Genomic DNA, 26,628 nt, shown 5'->3' on the forward strand with positions numbered 1-26,628 from the left:
ATGGAGTCCCCGGTCCAGATCTTTCGCGGGGAGCCGGGCCCCACCTGCTCCGCGAGCACCTGCCTGCTCCCCAACGGCAGCGGCTGGCTGCCGGGCTGGGCCGAGACCCCAGGCAACAACAGCGGCGGCTCCGAGGGCGCGCAGCTGGAGTCCGCGCACATCTCTCCCGCCATCCCTGTCATCATCACGGCTGTCTACTCCGTGGTGTTCGTCGTGGGCTTGGTGGGCAACTCCCTGGTCATGTTCGTGATCATCCGGTGAGTGCAGGTCCCGGCGCCGCAGCGGCTGGGGTCGGGAGGGAAGGTCCGGCCTGGCGCCGGGACGCGCGGTTGGGGCTCCAGCCAGGTGGCGGCGCAGGACCTCGGAGAGCCTCAGAGGGCGGCCTCTTTGAAGTAAAGGATTCCTGGAAGAGTTTTGGGTGAGGGACCCTGAGGTCGCACGGGGGCGAATAGAACAGCCAGGGGAGTTTTGAGGCTTTGAATGACCCTCCCATCCCTTCCCGCCCCCCCCCCCCCGCCCCAAAACCCTTACTGAAAACTATGGTTATGGAAAATATTCGGGTGTGGAGCAAGGTCAGCGCCTTCTGGAAAGGAAACTAGTTCATTTGCCTGGCCTGGTTGCCTGGTTGCCCGCGCTAGTTCGGAGCACTTTGTTCTGTCCTTTGCAAATATTTTTTTAAGGTAAAATTCAAGCCCATTGAATGCACTCGAGGTAATTCAGAATTTCCTGTGACTCATCAGATTGGTGTTACGATTTATAAGCAAAAGTCCATATATACTTAGGGTTGTTAGTATCCATCCACGAGCCCTTTTAGTACTGAAATGTTATCTCATTTACTTAGAATTTCAGTGATTTTTAAAAAATAAGTCATCTAATATTTATCCTCTAAAGTGTGGATTGTGGAGGTTTTCAAAAATTGCTTTGCTTCTTATTTTCCATGGAGAGAAACTGATGATTCTATTTTATTGCTCTTTGGTGGAATTACATTGAAGTCAACTTCTATTATAAACCTCCAAATACCCACCCATATCTGCTAATTTTCTGGTAGGTGAAGTGATTTTTTATTTTGGCCTCTTTCAACAACAACAACAAAAAAAAAAAAAAAAAAAAGAAAAAAGAAAAAAAATCTCAACTTTGCTTTCGATACCCTTTGATATAAATATTCCACTTTCTGGGAGAGTTAATGCTTTGGAAATACACCTTTGAGAGTGAATAAGGAGTTTACATTCCTTTGAAGAGTTCCTGTGAAATAAGGGACACAAGTCACTCATTTCAAGGGCATTGAAGTGATGAATAAAAACTACATCTTTAAAAAAATTCTAGCTTTAGTTTAGTTCTTTATTTATTATAAACCTTAAGAACATTATCTATAGCATGAGTCTTGGGAAATCATCATAATAAAAAATGCCCATTCATCTGTCTATCCAGGTTTGAGAATTTTATCTTCATCTGTACTCCGGAACTAAAACCCATCATTTAAGCTTCCAAATACACATTATAAAGCTCATTTCATCTACAATTAGCATTTGTAGCTTGGTAGCCTTGGTTTCCATGATTGTGTATTGCATTTTATAGGCATCCTATCGGTGACAAGTAAAGGCCACAGAGGGAGGAAATATTTTAAAAGCACATTGTTTTCCAAAGTCTTTAGTAATTTCAGGGCTGCTCTCCATTAGAGAGAAGATTATAGCAACCAAAAGAAAAGAAAACAGCTGTGTTCTCAATTACAATTAAAAGCTTTAGGAGATCTTTGGTTCAGAGGCTGTGAGTTTGTAATAAAACACTGCTACACAAAAAGAAGATGCTAAGAAAAGAAACAACTCTGTTCCTACTTATATCATATTTAAGTGCATGAGTAAAATGAATACATCTTATTGTTATTTGAAAGAGCACCTGAAGTTTTGAGTTTGAGAAGAGCTTCTTAGTTGTTTAACAACTGTTTATATAGCCCTACAAAGTAGGATAAAAAGGAATGAAGAATCCTAAAATATGTGCAAAGACAACTCCATGGGGAACAGTAGAAATGTCAGAATGAAAACAGAATTATATATATATATTTTTAATATATTTTTTAAGTATTCAATTTATTTATTCATGAGAGACAGAGAGAAAGAGAGAGAGGCAGAGACACCGGCAGAGGGAGAAGCAGGCTCCATGCAGGGAGCCTGACGTGGGACTCGATCCCGGGTCTCCAGGATCAGGCCCTGGGCTGAAAGCGCCACTAAACTGCTGAGCCACTCAGGCTGCCCAAAAACAGAATTATAGATTAACTAAGACTTTTAATGGTGAATATGAATATGAAGAAATAGAAATGAAATATATATAACAATTATATGTGATTATATATAATGAATAATCACCATTATAAATAGTAATATAGGACTCTTATCAATTCTTCATATATTTATATAACATATGCAATATATAATTTTATATATGTGCTGTGTGTGTGTGTGTGTGTGTGCATCCAAAAGATATCCAGGACCAAAATTTATTAAAAGATATATTCAGCTAAAAATACAAAAAAAAGTTAGCTAGTTCAGGTAACATCATTCATCCTCCCACCTCACTCCCAACTGGTTGGAAATGAAGTATGAAAAGTGAGGAATCATCCTGGAATGCCAATGTACTGAAACATTTGTTTCCTTATATCTATAGCTATGAGGATTAAGGAGTATTTGGTATTGGTTAAGACTGAGAGATGCCCAAAGAGTTGTTAAAAACAAAGCCTCAAAAGGAAGGTTGGTAGAAGTGGGTTTATTTTGCTCAGAAGAAGAAGGAACTGAAGACTTGAGAGAGGTGGCTATTGTCTGCACACCAGAATTGAGAGCAGAACTGGAATATGGAATTCAAATGCAACTTTTATAATTGATGTTGAGGGCTGAGCAACATTGCTTAAAAAGATGGAGGATCACTTTTGAGGACTATTTTAAAACACTGTTCATTGAAAAGGGCCCTGGTTCAGTCATTTAGGACATCATTCTAGAGATGGGGTTTAGATGTTTGGATGTTGGGGCAGATGTAGGTCCGAGATGGCCTGCTCAGACCCAAGGAGAAAGCTAGGGTTGTGGAAAAAGCTGTGACTATTTTTAGACCTGTCTTACAAATAGCTTTCCCATCTTGGATGCCTGAAATGCTGCCCAGTATCCTCTGAATATATTTAACATTTCAAGGGTTTTCATCATTTTATATGTACCAACTACCATAACTGCCTAATATTGGGGCATAGGAACTTTTCATTGTGAAAACCTTATAACTAAGCACTCAGCCTCCCTTCTCACCAGGCTTTGGGGTTTATGGTCCTGGGGTGGGAGGTTCTTACCTCAGCCATAAATCCCTGTCTTTGGCTTCTACTGACTGACACCTTGGGTGTGCCCCTGGGTGCAGCACTTAAGATCCTAACCCTGTGTTCTCTCCACCTCTTCCTGTGTAGGTCACCTGCAGGGAATGCTATGATGCCCATCCACATTCACATCTCTGATCTCTCCAGGCAGTCTCACCTATGACATGACATCTTAAACTTCCATTCTCCCACAACTTCCATGCATTTGGCTATTTCCTCCCGTAGCAGACATGACTAAAAGTTTAGGGACACTAAATATATGCCAGGCCAGTAAAGTTACCTACTTCATGGAAATCACTTTATTTACTCTTCACAACCATAGGTGTATTATCATCCCCATTTAACAGATGATGAAATGAAGGCAAAGTAAGATTAAATAAACTGACTAAGGTCACACATGCTGATTGTGGAGCCCAAATGACATGGAGCCTGTGCGTCAGTTTGCTGTTCACTATACCACTTCTGCAAACCTGTGGATAATTTCTTGCCGGGCAGCCCTTTATTTTCTCCCAGACTTTCTTTCTTTTTTCTTACCTTGCCTGGATACCACAAACCATTGCCACAGCCTCTCTTGACAATACACTCAGCTGCCGTGACTTCTTGTCCTCTGCAGCTGTCTTCTACTGAACCTTGACCCTGGATCAAGCCAGTGCCTTATATTCCTTGTTCCTATACCCAGTGAACTGAATGCTGGTGAATAAAATCCGTTTTATCTTTGTCAGGGCAAAGTCACTGCCTTCAAGTGTATCTGACCCCAAGTCTGCCTAGTTTTTCTGTCTCTCTCCTGTTTCCAGAAAGAGCCAATTCCTTTTCCCATTCCCAACAAACCAAACCAAAACCAAAACAACAAACAAAATCCAAATTAATTTAATGGGCGCTAATTCTTATGTCGTCTTCTTGACCGTGTCTCATCATGGTAGCTCCCTGTGACACTAGAGTCTAGCTGCTGGGAGTGTTCTTCCTACATATGTGCATTGGCAGCCACCCTCCCTCATACCACATTGTCTCTGCAGAGATCTTTCCTTCTTTGTATCCAGGGCAAATCCCTGTTCCTGAGAGGTGAATCTCATCCCCTCCTGCTCTCCTGAGGTCTCTGCTGTGTTAGTTATCTCCCCTCTGTGCTACCTGCAACCTCACCACTGCTTTTGTCCCATAAGCATCTGGATATAGTCCAGCATCTGTCGTCTTACAAGTCATCATTATCCATCACCCTTCCATTTTTCTGAGTTCCCTTGGCTAATGTCTTTTCATCCTCCTCACCTGTAGGTAAGCTTCTTGGGGGGATAATCCTGCTTCTTCAATTTCTCATCTTCTATTCCTCAGGCTGTGCACTTGGGTTCCCTCCCTGCTGCTCCTTTACCAAAGCCAGAGCATCATGTTTCAGCTGCTCATTTTAGGCTGACTGTCCCTTGATTTCTGTGGAGATTTGGTATGCTCCACCAATCTTATGCCCCTTGCTTCCTCTGATAGCACCCTCCGTGACTTCCTACCACATCTTCGGGGTTTCTCTTGTCTGCAGCACTGATGCCTCTTCCTCTCGGGTTTCTTAATTGGTCATATCTTCCAGAGCCTTTTCAGATCTTCTCTCCTCACTTTGCATATTCTCTGTATTAGTCAGGATTCAATCAGAACAGCAGAACCAGAAGGAGATGCACATGTGAAAAGATTTGTTGCAAGGAATTGGGTTGCAACCATGGAGCTGACTGAGCAAGTCTGAAACCTGGGGGTCAGGCATCAAGCGAGGCAGGCCAGGCCGCTGGCCCCAGGTAGAACTTCTTTCTCAGGGAAGCCTCTGTTCTCCTCTATATTAGCATGCTAGGACCGCTATGACAAAGTGCCACAGACTTGTTGGTTTAAACGACAGAACTTACTTTCTCACAGGGAGGCTAGAAGTCTGCGATCAAGGTGTTGGCAGGGTTGGTTTCTTCTGAGACCTCTGTCCTTGGCTTGTCGATGGCTGTTTTCTCCATGTGTCTTTACATGGTCTTCCTACTGTGTATGTCTGTGCCCTAATCTCCTCCTTTGATACAGACGCCAGTCATATTGGATTAGGGCTCACCCTCACGACCCCATTTTACCTAGATTTTATCTCCCTTTACCTCTTTAAAGGCTCTATCTTCAAATACAGTCACATTCTGAGGTACTGAGGGGTTAGGACTTGAACACATGTATCTGAGGGACATAATTCAGCCCTAAACACTTCCTATCCCCCTTCTGTTCCCCTTAAGAAAACATTCTCCTCAAGCTTCAATTTTCGTAATAAGTATGTATATATGTTCTCTTTTGTTTAATTTGAAGAAAAATTATACTCTTATAAATGTATGCTTCTTTTTAAGTTAAATGTAAGTATAAATAAAAAATTATTAGGACAAAAATAGCAGGAATCAAAATTTGTTGGCCCTCAATCTTTTGAGTTTTGCATTTTTCTTTTCTCATTAGCTTTCATTAATTCATTGCTACCACAATAAAGACCTCTAGGGGGTCAATCTTTTGCGACCCTTGCCCTGAGAGTAGACTTTTGCTTCCCTATAGTTCAGAGGGCAGTGTTGAAATTTCCTAAAAGTGGCGACTTTATCAGGGACTTAGAAAAAAATAAACAGAGCCACAAAAATACTCTGGAAATGGTTCCATTTCCTGAACTCAAATTTCTTCTTCAAAGGCAGTCAACCTACCCAAGGTTACCGGGCACACAGGTTGTTTTCTATAAGGCTATATGTTTTCTTGCTCAAAAATTGGGAGGCAGAATATTTCTTCTCCAAGCCACTGACAGATGTCCCACTCTGCTGAGACCATCTTAGCTTACATAGGATATAGAGACTCTGGTCACCCCTGAGTCAGTCTGAGTCCCCTGGTTGAAGTTGTATCAGTCTCAGAAAACTGTGTGGCTATCACTGTTTTGAGGAGGTGGGAAGAAGTGAGGTGACCCAAGCAGAGTGTCTGCTGCAGTGCCTGCCTCTTTTCCATCCAGGGTGTCCGTTTCTTGGGGAGATTCTCATTGCAATCACGGCAGTTGTATGTACACACATATTCCATATTCTCTCAAATGTCACTGTAGCCTATCTTGGATAATATCACCAGACTACACCTAGAGAGGCATTGAAGAAAAGGCAGAGGCATAGTGGTATGATTAACCTTGTGCTGCTCCCTATCTGACATCCATCTTACCTCAGACTTTGATCAAAGAATATGTTCTCATTTATCCTGAGTCCTCTCTTGGGAATAAATGTTGAACATTTCTTTTAAAGTAAGCATAGTAAAGATCCCTCCAGAAATGATTTTCAAAAATGCTTATCTTGCATTTCTCCAAGTAATTTTATTATTTGACAAGCTCTTAAAAGAGAGAATTGATTTCATTGCAACTGGTGATACGGATTCGCAAAATGGAATTTTCTTCCCTGTGGAACATGTGATGCTGCTGAAATCCGAATCCTTGTGATCTGTTTCAGAGATCAGAGACTAACAAGCTACACCTCTCCTCCTCTCAAAAAATCAGAAAAAGAAAGAATTATAGAGAAATAAACACTATTTGGTCATCAGATATACATTTCCCAACCTTTAACAGACTCCAGGCAAAATTGTAGTCTTCAAAATCACTTCTTGATTCTGTTGACTTTATGAGACTTTACAATTTTTCCTGGTGCCTGTCTTAGAGTTAGTTTTAGAAGGGATTTATTTCTGGCTGGGAGATGATTGCTCCTCTCCATTAATCATTCAGCTGTATCTCTTGAGCAGCAGTATCTTTGTGTGAGCTGTGCAGTTGGCACTTTCCTCACTCCAGATTAACTTCTCGACGTACTCAATTATCGTTGTCTTGAGGGGCTCTGCTTTTAGTGCCACAACCTAAAATTGTATGGCTGCAGGGCAGTCTTTCTTCTAAGGTTTCAGTGCTGAAAGTAATATAGGCTCAAAACTCTATTTAACAGAAGATTTATTCCTCTATAGAAAATCAGCCCATTTTTGTTTGTTTCTTTCTTTGGAGAGGATGCTGGCTTATGTCTAAGATAAGGAAAACTCATGTAAGAGAATAGATTTTAGAAGTGGGGATGATGTTATAAAAGGCTTGTGTGTGTGTGTTTAAACACTTACCCCTTCCCTGGCCCCATAGGTCAGAATTCAGGTGAAAGACAAGAAAAACAGACGGCACGTGATGAGTATGTGATGAATTGAGAGACCCCAAAGGAATTGGTCTAAAGGCGGGGCAGGAAGCCTTCAGATTAACAATGGTTAGTATTGTGAGCATTTAGAGATCCTCTATTACAAGGGGAACTGATCTCCTGCTGAGTATTAACTTAACTTCACAAGACAACTAAACTCTCTCTGCTTACAGAGTTACCTTCTGCCCAGTGAAGGGGCCATCTCCTTCTGACAGCATGGAAGGGTAATCTTTAATCTTACCTCCTCTCTGCCAGCATTCTGTGGCTTCCCTTAGTTTGGTCAGTTTTCTGTATAAAATTGGAAAAATCATTTAAGATATCTGTGCACTTCTAAGTATCTAGATAGCTGTAGGCTGAGAAACTACAAGTCAATCACATGAGATTTGTAGTTTTCTATTGGGTGTTATCAGGCATGATAAACTCTCACCCTGTGTGCATACCTGCATACACTAGAATATTCATTCTGGGTGTCAGGGCCATGCCTACAGAGGAAAAGGAGGTCCTGGGCCCCAGCTATTGCATTCTCCAACCACCCTGCATGGACAGCCTGCCTCCCATGCAACACAATGCATGTCCACCATTCTGACTGTACATCACTGCCAGTGTGGTCTCTGAGGTTGTGACAGTCATGGAACTCAGGGACACATTCTGTCCTTCTGTTCTACCTTTGCCCTTTGCATATGGAAGAGTATTTCTGGGGAACTAAAGGGGCTTGACAGCTGTGTGAATCTATGGATTCACATAGTGAATGTGAATATAGTGAATATATTCAATTGCAGAGTCAGATCACTGGAAAAACAATGACTGAATTTCCTTTCCTTACCTTGAAAATTAATAAGCTATTGCCCCTTAGTAAGGAACCAATGTTTCAACAGTAAGTAGTCCAAAAAGATATAGCAAATTAATTTTATCGAAATGAACCGAAAGTTATCTGGAGAATTAATGAAGCAAACTCATTATGTTTTCAAATAAATTCTTCTGAAAATTCACATCAGTAAAGCCATCATTTAAAACATCATTTCTGATCATTTAAAACATAAAATCCAAATCTTTGTATCTGGAAAACATGCCCAGGGAAATGAATAAATCATGCTTGTTGGCAACACAGAGAAAAGAGTGTCAAAGCATGTCTCTCGTTAATGCTAGTCTTCCACTGTTGGTTTAAAAGAACTGCATTTTCCTAGGTATCACAAAAATTTCCTTCCATTGAACTTGGTGTGTTGAGGGTCTTCAGACCTGAATGCAGCTGTAGTGCTGTGAGACAGTGAGTGGCCAGCTTCCTGTGGGCCAGGAGTTTTTGGTCACACTAGTTTTTTCACCAGACCAAACAGTGATTCCTCAGGTGCATTTTGTTGGCCTGTAGGTATTTGCTGTACTAAAGGGGTCATTTCAGAAGAATGACCACTAGGGTGTTTGTTTGTTTCCTTCTTTTGGAGCTGTAGTTTAATGGCTACATGTTTTACTCCCTCATGTCTCACTAATTTGTGGTCTCAGGCAAGCCATTTAATTCCTCTTTACTCTGGCTCCTCACCCAAACAATGGGCACTGTTTGTGAAAAACTGTAACACTATAATGTACATGACAGCGTTTGTCCATTGACGGCAGCATGCTAGTGTTTTATATTAGTATTCTTTGATTCATACCCCCTTCCCTCATATTCAATGTTTTTTACCCTCATGGCGCATACTTAACCACACTTATCAGAATGTTTTTCAATCTTTAGCTGCCGGAATAATTGACAGAATCACATTATTTCTCTAGTAAAATTCTTCCTTCCTTAAGAAACTTTGGAATGACAATCCTGAATTTCCTTGCTGATTAGCTATGGACTCTGAGAACCCCTGAGAATCATCTCTAAAACTGCTTATTCTTCAGAATAAGTGGGGGCATTGGTATCTTATGGGACTGTCATACAGGTTAGGTTATTAGGACAGTGGCAGGTAGTAACAACAGCAATGATACTGGCAGCAGCAATAGTGAGTCTTAGGGCTGGCATCCAGTGAGCTGTCATCAAGTACCGGTTCGTGTGCTGAGTACTTTGTGGGATTGTCTCATTTAATCATCATGACAACTTTGCCAGATAAAGTTCCTAAAACAGAATCTGTACAGACTAATCCCTCAATGGATGCTTAAAATGGTTTTGCCTGTTGGTATTCAAGGTCTTCTGTGGGGCCTGACACATTTTTCCCCATCCCAGCCAGGCTCTCATTACTGTAGCTGTGAAAGCCTCTCAATCCAAATCCTCCTCAAAGTGCAAGATCCTGTCCGGGTTTTGTCTTCTTTTAAATGTGTCCAATCTCTTCACTGCTGATCCTTCCCTTCTGTCTTTTCCTCTGGTTCAAGTTGTAATTGAGCCAGTCAGTTGGAAATCTCCCAGGGGCATGGTCCATATATTGAGTTTTTCAGTCATCCTCAATGCCCAGGATATTGCTGTGTATGGGACAGACACTTAAAAATGTGTTGACATAATGATTGATGAAGACAGGGGAAGAAGCTTGAATATAACCAGAGAGAAGGGAGAGTGTGTGTATTGTCAACATGGGGGACATTGCAAATGAGAGCTAAAAACAACGATTCAATAAAATGGAAAACATGTTTGTAATTAAAGATATATGGTGATTACCTATCAAGATTATGGATTTATTATGCTATCATAAAGCTAAAAAGGAGTTCCTTTTCTAATGGCTGAGTAATATTCCATTGTATACATAAACCACATCTTTTTTATCCATTCATCTTTCGATGGACACCGAGGCTCCTTCCACAGTTTGGCTATTGTGGACATGGCTGCTAGAAACATCGGGGTGCAGGTGTATTATGCTGAGTGAAGTAAGTCAATTGGAGAAGGACAAACAGTGTATGTTTCTCATTCATTTGGGGAATATAAATAATAGTGAAAGGGAATATAAGGGAAGGGAGAAGAAATGTGTGGGAAATATCAGAAAGGGAGACAGAACATAAAGACTCCTAACTCTGGGAAACGAACTAGGGGTGGTGGAGGGGGAGGAGGGCGGGGGGTGGGGGTGAATGGGTGACGGGCACTGAGGGGGACACTTGACGGGATGAGCACTGGGTGTTATTCTGTATGTTGGTAAATTGAACACCAATAAAAAATTAATTTATTAAAAAAAAGGAGTTCCTGATTAAAGAAATATCATTTAAATTTAAAATAAAAAAGCACTCAGGCAATGCACTTCAGGAGCAGGGGATGCTAATAATTCAAGAATGAGCTCTTCTACTGCACAGTGTCTGAGCACAACAGGCACATGGGAAGGACAAGAAGATGTGAGACTGCTGTGTCACAAGGTCAATGTTCCTCCTGCTGGTGCCTCATTTTTCTTGTGGCAAGTGCCAGGCTCTCCCAGGAACCCTGCCTGGTGACATTGGTTCCTGACAGCTCAGCAGACAACCTTGTTCATGTATGACTGCCAATCTAGAAGCCACCCCTCAATTCTCTGTAAAGAGAAATACAGTAGGAACATCTTGTGCTACTGTGTAATGGGGAGCATTTCTTATTCCTGGAGATACCCTCTGCCATGTTGCCAAGTGATGACCTTCCTCATGACTCAGCACTCTAGGCCTCCTCCTGGCCTGCTCCCTGCATCCTGTCTGGTACACCTTACCATCATTTGCAGGCTTATAACATTGACAAGTGTAGCAAGGACAGCTTACAGACTTTGCTCTTTTAGTGCCATATGCTCCTGTGGTGTGTACGCTAAAAAGTGCAACCACTTGCTGCCAGCCCACCTCCATATGAGCCGAAACTTCCCACCCAGATGGTGCCATTTTACTTGAAATACTTAAAAATTTTTGTAAGGCAGGGTGGATGAAGTGGAAAATAATTTCATATCTTATCATACTAAGAAAGCTTACTTTTTTCCCTCAGGGGACATTTGACTGAAAGGACTAGCTACTATCTCAGTTTGATTAAATGCTAACAATACCAGAGTGCTCAACCAGACAGTTTGAGGGTGAGGGTCTTATTATCACACTCTCACAGGTCCACTGTGAGAGTCCACTGTAGTATATAAAAGACTGTCAGTAAATATTTGTTGTACTCATAGTTTATTCACTACTTTGAATTATGCCTGTCGGTTCTCTATTTTGGTGTGGTAGGTTTATAAGTATGTGTCTTCCAAAACCCTAGGAGAGAGGCCTTGCCCTGCCACCCCTTCCAGATGGTTCCACTGAGCCTTTGCCAACACTAGAAACATCACTTTACTCACCTGAGTCTAACTCACTTCACTAATATTAGGTAGAAGACATAAATCTCCTGGCTAAACATGAGGAGCAGTTGTCGTGAGAATCAGATAAAATACATGGAGATCAAAGCACTGGCCTTTGTAAATTATAGAGTGCTGGGAGGGTTTAAGAATGCAGAAAGTGGCACCCAGCACCCAAGTTTGAGTCTTGCAATGCTTTTATAACCGTATCACTTTGAGAAATGCACATAACTCCAGTGATTCTCAGTGGTGACTTCTGTAGAAAAGGAATACTGATACCTACCAGATGAAGTTGCAATGGAGACTGAATGGGATAAATATGTGGGATGTACATCGGAGTCTGACAGAGGGAGGGTTTGAAATAAATGGTTACTAAGATTGTCATCATTAACATGAACCATCTCAAAATGAGAGTGATGCTGTGACATAGAGATGCTGGCAGATCCAGGGGTCTCCATGGCAGGAAGGCACAGGTATGTATGTCTCTAGGTCTCTGGTAGGTGTCTCTGACCCTGAGCGATGGTGACAGTGGTAGGCTCCTACATGAATGGTCTGGGAAGAGCTTATTTCTCTGGGAGCAAGAACTTTTGCTCCAATTAGTATAGTAAAATTAGTGTAATTTGTAGACATTTTTGTTATAGGAACTTATCTCTGTTATTCTGAGATTTGATGACAGGTTTGAATTCTTTCTAAGTTCAAGCCTTAAGTAATTTCATACATTTATTTGTTAAAAGTAGTTTTGAAAGGCTAAGAGAAAAATCACTCATCATTTTTTGATTACTTAAAGATGCATATTATATATATGTAATTTGCATCAATTTTTAAATTTACATTCTAGTTAGTTAATATATAGTGTAATATTGATTTCAGGTGTAGAGTTTAGTGATTCATCACATATGTACAACACTTAGTGCTCATCACAACAAGTGCTCTCCTTAATGCCCATCACCCATCTAGCCGTCTCCCTGTCCACCTCCCCTCCAGCAACCCTCAGTTTGTCCTCTATAGTTAAGAATCTCTTATGGTTTGCCTCCTCTCTCTTTTTTTCCCTTCTCCTATGTTCATTTGTTTTGTTTCTTAAATTCCACTTATGAGTGAAATCATGTGATATTTGCCTTCCTCTGACTGACTTATTTTTCTTAGCATACATGATACACTCTAGCTCTCTCCATATCCCTGCAAATGGCAAGATTCCCTCCTTTCTGATGGCTGAATAATATTCCATTGTATATACATACCAAGGCTCCTTTATCCATTTGTCAGTCGATGGACACGTGGACTCTTCATAATTTGGCTATTCTTGATAAAGATGCATATTATATTTTATCATACCTCATATTTCATACCATTCACGTTCTTCTAGCATGTAAGGTCGCAGGCATCATTTTTACTATTATCTTTCATATTCAAGCTGAACCGTGGCTCTAACTAAAAACTAGGTTCCTTTTTTCTTCTTGTGGTAACTGATCGCTCCCACATACATAAGAGAAGGGGAGGAGTTGAAGACTATAAAATAAATTAGACATATTCTCGGGATTAGGAGGATTCCATCAATTATCTCAGGAGTTCTAGAGGTAAGCATTATATTTCCCATTTTATAGTTGAGAAACTGAAGTTCCATTTTTAGTGACCTCTCCAAAATCTAACAGCTGGAGGGAAAAATAAGGACTGGAACCCTGGCTTACACAACTATATAAGGCCGGGAACATCCATCTAACTTCATAAAATAAGAGGGGACCTTACTTCATAAAGTAAGGGTCACTAAATGTGACTGCAGAAGTCCAAGTCTCTGCCGACTACAATCTTTGCTTATATCAGAGATTCTTGGGGAGAAAGTTGAAAAAAATAGGAGATTGGCTTGTAAGATGAACTTTTCAAACATAAAACCATATTAAAGGAGCCAACATTTGAAAAGATAGCATTTCAGTCTTGCTCATTGGAAACATTTGCTCCGTCTCAGTAAGTGGACTTCCCTAGTTATCTGTGCCTTTATAAAGCCTATGCTCTGAGCATTGGCCATATACATTTAATCACTTATTTTTGTTTGTTTGTTTTTGTTTATTTATTTATTTATTTATGAGAGCACACAAGCAAGGGGGAGGAGCAGAGGGAGAGGAAGAAGAGGGCTTCCTGTTGAGCAGGGAGCCTGACATGGGGCTCTATCTCAGGACCCTGAGATCATGATCTGAGCCGAAGGCCGATGCCTAACCAACTGAGTCACCCAGGCATCCCACATTTAATCACTTTCTAAAGCTTATAGGCCACTTAATAATATGTGAGTGAAATCTGTAAAGGTAAAAGATAACATATTGTTAAATAAACTCCTCATTCTTCAGATTAAAGCACTGTTTAGATAGCAGAGCATCAAAATGGAAATCGACAGATACCGACTCTGTGCTATTCTATACCATGCCTTCATCCATGCACAGACAAACCATTTCCTAGCAAGAAGAAAAGAAGAAGGGGAGAATTTGGGGGGAGGGTGAGAGGGACGCTGAGAGTGATCCTATGTGTCACACATTTTGAGTCAGGTCACCTGCTGCATTTATCTCGGATACAGCCATTTGGTTTTATTATCTTTATGTGACAGGACCTGAAACTCAGAAAAGTCATATACTGAATCCAGACTGAGGATGATCTGACTTCATGGAAGACAACTCTGCCTCCCTGGAGAGCCAAAGCTGTTTGTCACTACATGTTAAAAGACATTTCTCATGGAAATTGATGTATTGAAAAGACACTCTAGCAGTGATCAATAATAAGCATTGAGGTGGATTTTATAGTGAAAGCAGTAGTTTTCTATAAGACAGCTCTTTAAAAATGACCTTTAGTGACAATCAAAGCCATACCATAGGGGTATGGTTGAATTAATTACGATAAAGTCTACAAATCTGAGGTGTGTAGAAAGTAATTAACATAGATTTCCCATACATATCTTAGCATTTGGCCTCTGAAAACCTGCTGAAACTGTTTGGGATGCTTCATGCCCTATAGATCCCTGAGGGGGCATTCCCTAAGTAAACCAATCCTCTTAATTCAGTTTTAGTTGAGAGTGGAATTGTTCTAAACTTCATGTTATAATGCAAAGAATAATTTGGGTTTATTTTTATTATTTTTTTAAATTTGGGTTTAAAGGCAATCTTTTTGACCTCTTTTGAAAATTACTGTCCCCTCGTTTGGAAGAGGAAACAGCTTACGTGCTTTAAAAATCTCTCAAGATGAGAGTATAGAAAAACTGAGTTATTTCTCACCTACTGTTCTAGATTACATTTCGTGTTGTGATGTGTATAAGGAAGAGCTTAGCATCATTTACATAATGCACTTAAGATGAAAAACTAAAGGCACACTGGCAAACAAAAACCAACAAACTTAGTTGTGTTTTAGCAATTGAAATTGAATGTGTTTTAAAAGTGAAACACATTTCAAATTTTCAAAAGACGTAATTACAATGATGGATTTCTCAAAATGACCCCGAGGGAAAGTTGAGGAAGCTTTATCTTTGTTTTATGCAGTGAAAGGGAAGTAATAAAGTATGTAAAAAATGCTTAAAGCCAGATAGGATTAAAATGAATTGTCAGTCACAAAATAAAGACCTGTATTATGAGCAAGTCTGTCAAAAAGATCTGTATATATATATATATTCATATATTTATCTGTTATTTTCTTTACCTTTTTTAAATTTAAATATATTTTGAACAAAGTACTAGAACAAAAGCTAAGTTAAGTCAGAGATTTTTGTCCATTTTTTCTACTACCCTTAGGATCTAGAACAGTCCTTTTACATATTAAATGCTCAATAAGTACGCAAAGAATAAATGAATTAGAAAAACAAATTCAGTAAGTCAAAGGTTGTCACAAACATGTTTACCTCAAGGATTTGACACAAAGATGAAGAGAAATGATCTTATTTCTTGTCTTTTAGATACACAAAGATGAAGACAGCAACCAACATTTATATATTTAACCTGGCGTTGGCGGATGCTTTAGTTACTACAACCATGCCCTTCCAGAGCACGGTCTATCTGATGAATTCCTGGCCATTTGGGGATGTGTTGTGCAAGATAGTCATTTCCATTGATTATTATAACATGTTTACCAGCATATTCACCTTGACCATGATGAGTGTGGACCGATACATTGCTGTGTGCCATCCTGTCAAGGCTTTAGACTTTCGCACACCCATGAAGGCAAAGATCATCAACATCTGTATTTGGCTCTTATCGTCATCTGTTGGCATATCTGCAATAGTTCTTGGAGGGACCAAAGTCAGGGAAGGTAAGGGCAGTCATTTTCATCTCATTTTTAAGAACCTTACTTCTAATTATGCAATTCTTAATTTGCAAGTGAGTAGGACACATATCTAAGGGAAAAACTAAAAGGCAGTGGGAACGTAATGCCTAAATCCATGGAAGATGAGAAACACAACAGTTTTGTGCGTTAGGGGTTAATCTCCATTTCACCATTGTAACAACTTCGTTTGGCATAGGCCATAAAGAATTGGGTTTACAGATAGACAATAGTACCCGTGAGCAAAATTTGGATTCTGAATATACTATACTAGTTCTTAACTAATGCTAACAGGATATTTGATGTTTTCCCAGTATTTCTAGGGTAATGGTTCTCACCCTGGACTGCATGTCGGAATCACCTGGGCACTTCAGAAAATACAAATGATCCTTGAATAGTGGTGGGCACCAGCCCCATGCAGTCAAAAATCCATGTATGACCTTTGACTCCCCAAACATAACTACTAATAGTCTACGGTTGACCCAGAGACTGGGTTACTGATATCATAAACAGTTGATTAACACGTATTTTGTATATTACATGTTTATATGCTGTATTCTTACAATAAAGTAAGCTGGAGAAAAGAAAATGTTATTGAGAAAATAATAAGGGAGAGAAAATACATTTATAGTACTGCACTTATAAGAAAAAATCCGTGTATAAGTGCACCCGTGTGGCTCAAACCCATGGTGTTCAAGGGTCAACTGTACTGCTGCCTGGTCCCACCCCTCAAAGGTCTGGTTTAATTGACCTGAGGCACAGTTTGGGTATCAAGATTTTTTTAAAGATTTATTTATTTATGATAGAGAGAGAGAAAGCATAACAAGGGGGAGAGAGAAGCCCCAGGAGACTCTATGCTGAATGTGGAGCCCAATGCAGGGCTTGATCCCAAAACCCAAGCCGAAACCAAGTCACACACCTAACCATCTATGCCACCCAGGCACCCCTGGGTGTCAAGGTTTTTAAGATGTCCTCAGGTGACTGACCTGCAGCCAGGGTGAGAACTACTGTTCCAGCAGCTTTGCTTTACTAGTAAAAGTAAAACTATGAAAATATCTTCAGTCCTGATGGAAATTCACTTGGAAGAGGGGAACAGATCTGTCACTTTGGTCTTTATAAATGCTGTTTATTGCTGCAGCAGTTCTCTAAATTCTCTAGTTTACTAAGTTTACTAAGGAAGCTCATGATACTTATAAATACAGGTAATTGAATGGGTATAGTAGGGATCTTCCAGATCATAGAAAAAGCAGGTGCTAAATAAAATCAGCTTATCTATCATGGTCCAGTTTGTAATGATAGACAATCTTTTCCCTCTTAAACTCTAAAATGAATTTCCAGCTCAGCCGTGGAAGGTGTTAAGCTATAATACTGGCTAAATTTTAAAATATGCCAAACTTTATCAGAGAAGCATTTTGAAATATGATTACACACAGGATTTCCTTTCTTCGCGCATTCAACAAATGGAAATAAAGTTGCAAGAAACCCTTCTGACCCTAGGGTGTTGATGCTTAATAGCTGAATTCAAGAGGACAGGCTACATTTGCACCATGAGGACTAGAAGAATGGGCTAAATAATAAAAGAGGATGGCAATTTTCCCCAGGGCAAATAAAGAATTGATTGATTTTGATATTTCACATACTTACAGACTTAACCACTACACTCTTCTAATCATCGTCAGAAAATGACATCCTAGAAACAATGAATTCCAATTCAGTTTTTGAAAGAGGATATGAAGATAGATGTAGGGGGCACCTGGGTGGCTCAGCAGTTGAGCACCTGCCTTTAGCCCAGGGCATGATCCTGGAGTCCCAGGATCGAGTCCGCATCCGGCTCCCTGCATGGAGCCTGCTTCTCTCTCTGCCTGTGTCTTTCATGAATAAATAAATAAAATCTTAAAAAAGAAAAAGAAGAAGATAGATGTAGGTTTTCCTGTAGATGAATGTGTGCTAATGCCATGGAAGAAAGGATCCACCAGTGTCGGGAGATTAATTTGTGCAACAAATAGAGGGGAGAGTGGGAGAAAATTAAGGTAGCCTTGTAGGAGGGCTCCTTCTTTCTTTGTTTCTTTTATTTTCTAAAGCAGATTTTGCTTATGTAATGAAAGACTGTCTCTGAACCATCTAGTCTGCTCATTTTTGAGGGCTGGATGACACTCCCCATCAAGACTCTTGGATCACCAAGAGGAGTGTTTTAGATAATCTCCTGAATCAGAGCTGAATGACAGTGGTAATTTAAAGTGTTGTGTTTGTGGAGAATGCTCAGTGAAGGAAATCAGGCATCAATTGCATTAGAACATATCCACCTGGATGAGAAATTTCAGCTAATGCCTCTGATTTTCTTTCCGGTTTCTTTTTGGTTAAGGGCTCAGATTCTGGAAGCAAACTGCCTGGAATTGAATCTTGATTTCATGATTTATGGACAGGATCCTTTTGGAGACATTACTTAGATGCCTCAATGTCCTCATCTGCAAAATAGCGATAAATAATAGTGCCTACCTCCTAGGAGTTTTCCAGATCTAATTAGTCAGTACATGGAAAGCAAGAAATTCACAGTCTGCTTATTACTACTATTATAATCACTAAGTTACTGTAATGGCTACAATAGGAACAGAATTATTCTTAACAAAAAGAATACAAAGAAAACTCAAGTTTAGATATTAGAGCAAACTCTATAATTACAACAGCCTTGAGACATTAGAACATGTGCCACAGAAAGCTAGGGCCTTCAAATACTGATACAAAAGAAAAAGACTACTTTGTAGAAAAATCACTTTATTATGGTGGATGTGCAAACTGCTGTGATTATTTAATGTGAACGGCTCAGTGAGTTTTGAGATAAATATATATCTGTGAAACTATCACCTCATCAAGACCACAGACTTCTGTCACCTCCTAAAGTTTCTTCCTGCCCGGTTTATTATTATTTTTCTTGTGTAATAAGAAAATTTAACATAAGATCTACACTCTCAGCAAACTTTGAGTATGCAGTACAGCATGCTTAGCTATAAAACCTCTGCTGCATAGTAGATCTATAGAACTTACTTACTTGCAGAGCTGAAATTTGTACCCTTTGACCACTGCTTCCCATCCCTTCTACCCCAAGTTCCTGGAAACAACAATTCTACTCTCTGCTTCTATGAGTTTGATTATTTTAGATTCCATGTATAAGGGAGATCATATAGTATTTGTTTTTATGTGTCTGGCTTATTTAATTTAGCATAATTTTCACCAGGTCTATCCATGTTGCCACAAATGGCAGGATTTCTTTCTTTTTCAAAGCCTGAATAATATTCCATTGTGTGTATGTATATACACACTGTATACCACATTTTCTTTATCCATTCATCCATTGGTGGACATTTTGTGGTGGTTTTTTTTTTTTACATATCTTGGCTATTGTAAATAATGCTGCAGTGAACATGAGAGTGCCGATATCTTCAAGATATTGATTTCATTTCCTTTGGATATATACTGAGAAATGGAATTGCTGGATTATATGATAGTTCTATTTTTAGCTTTTTGAGGAACTTCCATACTGTTTCCCAGAGTGGCTGCATCAATTTGAATTCCCACCAACAGGAGTTCTCTTCTCTCCACATCCTTGCCAACAATTTTTTTTTTAATAATAGCCACTCTAGCAGGTATGAGGTGATATCTCATTGTGGTTTTTATTGGCACTTCTCCGATGATTAGTGGTGTTGAGCACCTTTTTATAATCCTGTTGGTAGTTTGTATGTCTTCTTTGGAGAAATGTCTATTTCAGTTCTATGTCCATTTTAAATCAGGTTATTTGCTTTTCTGTTATTGAGTTATATGATTTCCTTATATATTTTAGATATTAACCCCTTATCAGATACATGATTTGCATATTTTTTTCCATTCTGTATGTTGCCTTTTCATTTTGTTGGTTGTTTCTTTCTCTGTGCAGGAAGTTTTTTGGTTTGTTTTGGGTTTGTTTTTGTTTGTTGTTGTTGTTTTTAGTTCGAATTAGTTTGACATAATCTCACTCATTTATTTTTGGTTCTATTGCTTGTGCATTTGGTATCATATCCAAAAAAAATTATTGCCAAGACCAGTATCAAGAAGCTTTTCCCTTATGTTATCTTCTAGAAATTTTATGGTTTTATTTACATTAAGTCTTTAATCATTTTCAGTTGATTTTTATGGATGGTGTAAGATAAGGCCTAATTTCATTCTTTTGCATGTGGATACCCCATTTTACCAGCACCATTTATTGAAGAACTTATTCTTTCCCCATTTTCTATTTGTGGTACCCTTATTGAAGATTTCTTGACTAGCATATGTGTGGGTTTATTTATGGCCTCTGTCTTCCATTCCATTAGAATATGTGTCTGTTTTTTATGCCAGCATCAGACTGTTTTGATTATTATTGCTTTGTAATATAATTTGATATCAGGAAGTGTGATACTTCCAGCTTTGTTCTTGCTTAAGATTACTTTAACTGTTCAGTCTTTTGTGGTTCCATATGAATTTAAGATTTCTTTCTTTCTTTCTTTCTTTCTTTCTTTCTTTCTTTCTTTCTTCTTTCTTTCTTTCTTTCTTTTCTTTCCTTCCTTTTTTTCTTTCTTTCTTTCCTTCTTCTTTTTTTTATTTTTATTTTTTTGAGAGAGATAAAGTGAGTTCAGGGTGGGGAGGAGCAGAGGGAGAGGAAGAGAGAGAATCTTAAGCAGGCTCCACACTCATTGTGGACACAGAGCTCAATATCACAACCCTGAGATCATGACCTGAGCCGAAATCAAGAGTTGTACATTTAACTAACTGAGCCACCCAGGAACCCCTGAGAATTATTTTTTTCTATTGCATTGAAAAGTGCCATTGGGTTTTGATAGAGGTTGCACTGAATTTGTACATAGTTTTGTGTAGTATAGACATTTTAACAATGCTATTTTTCCTGATCCATGAACATACAATATCTTTCTATTTATTTGTATCTTCTTAAATTCCTTTTATTTCAATGTTTTACAGTTATCAATATACAGATATTTTAGATTTATTTAAAGATTTATTTCTAAGTGTTTTATTCTTTTTGTTGATAACATAAATGGTATTGTTTTATTTGTTTTTCAGATAGCTTATTGTTAGTGTATAGAAATGCAGCTGATTTTGTTTATTGATTTTGAATTCTTTTTTTTAAAGATTTTTTCATTCATGATATATATATATGATATATATATTATATATATATATCATATATATATATACAGAGAGACAGAGAGAGAGAGAGAGAGAGAGAGAGAGAGGCACAGATACAGGCAGAGGGAGAAGCAGGCTCCCATGCCGGGAGCCCGATGTGGGACTCAACCCCGGGACTCCAGCATCTCGTGCTGGGCCAAAGGCAGGCGCTGAACTGCTGAGCCACCCAGGGATCCCCTGATTTTGAATTCTACAACTATACTGAATTCGTTTTTTCTAATAGTGTCTTAGTGGAGTTTTAGGGTTTTCTATACATAAGACTGTGTTATCTCCAAACAATTTTATGTCTGATTTGGATGCCTTTTATTTCTTTTCTTGCCTAAGTGCTCTGGCTAAGACTTCCAGTACTATGTTGAATACAACTGGTGAGAGTGAGTATCTTTGCCTTGTTCCTGATGTTAGAGGAAAAGTTTTCAATCTTTCACTGTTGAGCAGGGTGTTCCTCTGGGCTTGTCATATATGGCCTTTATTACACTGAGATACATTCCTTCTATACTGACCATGTTGAGAATTTTAATCCTGAATACACGTTGGATTTTTGTCAAAGGTTTCCTATTGAGATGATCTTATGATTTTTAATCTTTCATTTTATTAATGTGACATATCACATTGTTTGATTTGTGAGCCATACTTGCATTCCAGGGATAAATCTCACTTGATTATGATATATGATTCTTTTCATGTACTATTGAATTTGGTTTGCTAGTGTAGTAGGACTTTTGTATGTCTGTTCATCAGAGATATTGTGGTGCCCTTTTCTGGTTTTGCTATCAGGGTAATTCTGGCTTGTAAAATGAGTTTGGAAGCGTACCTTCTTCAACTTTTGAAAAAGCTTGCAATAGATTGATATCCTTTTTAAATGCTTGATCAAACTCACCAGTGAAACAATCTGGCACTTGGTTTTTCTTTGTAGTAGTCTTTTTTTTTTTCTTATGTAGTCTCAATCTATCTGTTATTAGTCTATCATATTTTTAGATTTCCTTATAATTCAGTCTTATAGGTTGTATGTTTCTAGGAATTTATCAATTGCTTCTAGCTTATCCAATTTGTTGACATGTAATTGTGTATAGTAGTCTTTTATGATCCTTTGTATTTTGTGTTATCAGTTTTAATATCTTTTCTTTCATTCAGTCTTATATCTTTTTTTTCTTAGTCTAAGAGTTTGGATTTGTTTATCTTTTCAAAAAACCAATTTTTTTCTACTATTTTTCTGGTCTTTACTTCATTTATTTCTGTTCTGTTCTTTATTATTCCCTTCCTTCTACTAACTTTGGACTTTGTTCTTTTTTTTTTTTTAGTTCCTTAATATGTAAAGTTAGGTTATTTATTTGAGATTTTTTTTTAATGTAGGTGATTATCACTATAAACTTCACTAAGAATGGCTTTTGCTACATCCCATAGTTCTGGTATATTGTAATTCTTTTGTCATTCAACTCAAGCATTTATATATATATATATATATATATATATATTTAATAATTGTTACATTCTTTTGATGACTTGGCTCTTTTATCATTATATTGTGACTTTCTTTGGCTCTTATGACAGTTTATAAGTTGAAGCCAGTTTTGTCTGATATAAGTATAGCTACTTCTGCTCTGTTTTGATTTATATTCACATGGAATATATTTTTCTATCCTCACTTTCAACCTATGTGTGTCATTAAAGCTAAAGATGCACCCTTTTTCCTGAAAGAGAACATTTAATAGAAATGGTACATGTTGACTTGAATTTCCTTGATGATTGCCTCAGTACTCTCTTTTCTCTTTGTTGGTATAATCTTAGCTTCATTGGCATATCTGGAGGATATTTCTAACTCTAACACTGAATGCTTTCCAAGGTCTTGTAAAAGTAGTGGTAGTTTATTTTGCCCATTCAGCAAATATTTATTGAGCTCCTACTACATGAAAGACAATTTGTTCAAGAGGAAGCTGATTAAACATCAGCTCTTATATTGCCTTACTTATCTTAGCAGATTGCTCTTCCATAATAACTACTGTAATCAGTATCCATTTTCAAGGGTTTCCATGTGGTATTCATTTATTCACTTATTTAACAATTTGTACTCCTGAAGCACCTCATGTTCTTATTTAAGGATTTATATTCCTTAAGTATCTTATGTTCTTGCCACCCTATGTAGCAGGGATTATATATTGGATAAAGCAAGCTGGGTATCCACCCTATGGTAGTTTGATTCTGGATGGAGAGAAAAATGTCAGGAAGGGTAACATATTTTTGCAGAAGAGCTTCTGTCTAGCTTCTGTCATTATATAATGATTTTAAAATAAGGTAAATATAATATATAGAGAGAAAATAAGTTGCAAGGGTGAGGACTATTCAAATGGATCAGAAGCTGTATGAATGTCTCTGATGTGGCATTTAAGCTGAGGCCAACCTCCAGAAAGAGACAATGTTGAAATATACAAAAGTAAAGCATGGAAAAGACAAAACAAAACTAGATGTGTTCCCTATCTTCACTAGATTCAATAGACAAATCAAATCTAGATTAGTATGTTTTTTAAATTCAGATTTTTTTCAATGTGTACCTGTCAAAAGCTGTTTAATAAATGCTTTTTTATCAATGATAATAGTGATGATTTTTTAAAAATGATTTTAACTCTTAGTATTCCCATAAACACTAAAAGCAGAAATTAAAAGAGATGCTTGCTTGTTTCTAATAGTCTTCATGTAATAGTACTTTAAACAATTATTTATTTTTTTTAGAGAATCAAAAAATCGAGTTATTCTGGAAGTTTGTGTTTACTAATGAAAGGTTTGATCTGGTATCTAGTTGATAAAAGATATATTTATAAGATAATCATCTTTATTAATTGGCCAAAATGATTATATTCTTTTTTACAGTATGCCTAATTGAAATTATAAGATGATATATTTTGTTTTTACTAAGAGATATTTGACCAAAATCACATTAAAATGTTTAAAAAACACAAATAGAGCTGTTTCACTACTTAAAAAAAATCTTGTTCTATTTTTGAAGTGGATTTTCCCAATATCAGAAGAAAATATTGTCATTATAAAAATTTTATTCTTATTATTTTCCATGATTACTTTACCTGTAAAGAAGGATCAGGACAAAGAGTTTGCCTGGTCTGTGCTCAATGACTGCTCAGAGGGAAGGGGAAAAATGTGGGCTGGCTGATGCTTGGGGAGAAAGGGAGCCCCCCACAGTGGTGAGCAGGCTCTCAATGAAGTGTCATAAAAGTGCTTATCCTGGGTCTCTGTTCTTTTTGATCTCTGCTCTTTCCAATATGAAGGTCATTACAAAGGGAATACTATCAATCAAAGAGAAGCAGAGCAAATACACAGTTTTCCAAGTCAAGTAATCATATAAAATATTTGTTTTGTCCATTACATAGTGTTGTTAAAAAATGAAAAATCTGTTTCATTTATGAATTTTCTTGATGATAGTGCTAATGAGCATGATTTTCTTCCTCCTTTTTCTCCTTTTCCTTATTCTGTTTTTTTTCTTTCCTTTTCTTCCTCTTTCTCCTTCTCCAAAAGTTTACTCATGTCTCAACAACACCCTCTAGTCAATCAATTCCATTAAGTCACAATTCCTGGGTCATATTTAAAGATTTATTTATTTATTTATTTATTTATTTATTTATTTATTTATTCATGACACAGAGAGAGAGGCAGAGACACAGGCAGAGGAAGAAGCAGGCTCCATGCAGGAAGCCCAACATGGGACTCGGTCCCGGGTCTTAGGATCACGCCCTGGACTGAAGGCAGTGCTAAACCACTGAGCCACCCATGCCGACCAGACACACTTTATATAAATTTTTACTGTCCCAAATAGTAATTTTTTGTAAATCACTTGATTTTTTTCATAAAAGTTGGTTTTTGTTAAATTGAATGGCTAGATTTGAAATATTTAGTCACTTATTACAAATAGATACTAGCTTTTATTGCCAGAGCTATAGGTCTGGGACAATTGTTAATTAATGGAAATACAAGTAAGGCTTAATGCTATAAATTACCAATTTAGCTCTTCTGAAAGTCATCCATATCAAACTGGTTTCCACAACTACATAATTTATATTGCTAGCTAGCTTTATGTATTCCATAGCATTGTATACATTACCAATAAATGGTGACTTTCTAGCTTCATTGATCTAAGCACAGATAGTCTGGTTAATATATACAGCATCCATTCCTAATTTGGTGGGCTGTTTCAGGTACTGTCATCTTACCATAATTGGACTTTTGTACCCAAACATATTAAAACTCACTTTTAGAATATTTTGCAGCCACAATAATAAGAATAGATTTTCTTTTTGTGCTTCTGTTTGTTTTGTTCACCTTGTTTAGACGTGGATGTCATCGAGTGCTCCTTGCAATTCCCAGATGATGATTACTCCTGGTGGGACCTCTTCATGAAGATCTGTGTCTTCATCTTTGCCTTTGTGATCCCTGTCCTCATCATCATCATCTGCTACACCTTGATGATCCTACGTTTGAAGAGTGTCCGACTCCTTTCTGGCTCCCGAGAGAAAGATCGCAACCTTCGTCGGATCACCAGGCTGGTCCTTGTGGTGGTGGCAGTCTTTATCATCTGTTGGACACCCATTCACATTTTCATCCTTGTGGAAGCTCTGGGGAATGCCTCTCACAGCACAGCTGCCCTCTCCAGCTATTATTTCTGCATTGCCTTGGGATACACCAACAGCAGTCTGAACCCCATTCTCTATGCCTTTCTTGATGAAAACTTCAAGCGGTGTTTCAGGGACTTCTGCTTTCCAATTAAGATGAGGATGGAGCGACAGAGCACTAGTAGAGTCAGAAATACAGTTCAGGATCCTGCTTACATGAGGGATGTTGATGGGCTAAATAAACCAGTATGACTAGTCGTGGAGATGTCTTCTTACAGTTCTTCAGGAAGAGAAGAGTTTAATGATCTCGGGTTAACTCAGATTAGTACTGAAGTCTAACATGGAAAGATAGAATTTTTAACAAACTTTTAGAAATCTCATGGTCTGAGGTCATAAGATGCAGACTGGGTCTGCCACCCAGGTCAGTGGAAGCATCAAGGTTGTAGGGATGGAGTACAAAAGAATCGAGTAAGCAAATACAGCCCCTTTCTAAGGCAGGGAAGAAAGGCTGACTTCCTTTGATGTCAGTTCCTTTGATGAACAAAGAAGCATTTTTCTTCTGGTCACCTAGATTTAGTTCAGGACCCATCTGCTGTGGCTTTCCCATGCAATGTGGTTCCAAAAGCTCTGTTTAGAAAAAAGGACAAGAAAAAAAATATTGGTTTTAGAGCTTAGTGGGCATCTCATCCAGATGCTTTACATTGATAACAACACCCTGAATAAAAACAAAAACCATTTCCAGGGCACATGTCCAGCTCACTTTATGCTATGTGGACACACATGTAGTGTGGCTG

At 38.4% G+C, this 26,628-nt stretch overlaps 1 protein-coding gene across 1 annotated transcript; it reads left to right on the top strand.

Annotated features, from left to right (window-relative positions):
* OPRK1 (opioid receptor kappa 1) lies at positions 1-26,628 on the top strand. Its single transcript, XM_055318334.1, has 3 exons — positions 1-257; positions 15,643-15,995; positions 25,554-26,628. Exons 1-3 carry the CDS (start codon positions 1-3, stop codon positions 26,084-26,086), a joined length of 1,143 nt encoding a protein of 380 aa, XP_055174309.1. The 3' UTR covers positions 26,087-26,628.

This window comes from Nyctereutes procyonoides, unplaced genomic scaffold (genome assembly GCF_905146905.1).
Source record: "Nyctereutes procyonoides isolate TBG_1078 unplaced genomic scaffold, NYPRO_anot_genome, whole genome shotgun sequence".
Classification (NCBI taxonomy): Eukaryota; Metazoa; Chordata; class Mammalia; order Carnivora; family Canidae; genus Nyctereutes; species Nyctereutes procyonoides.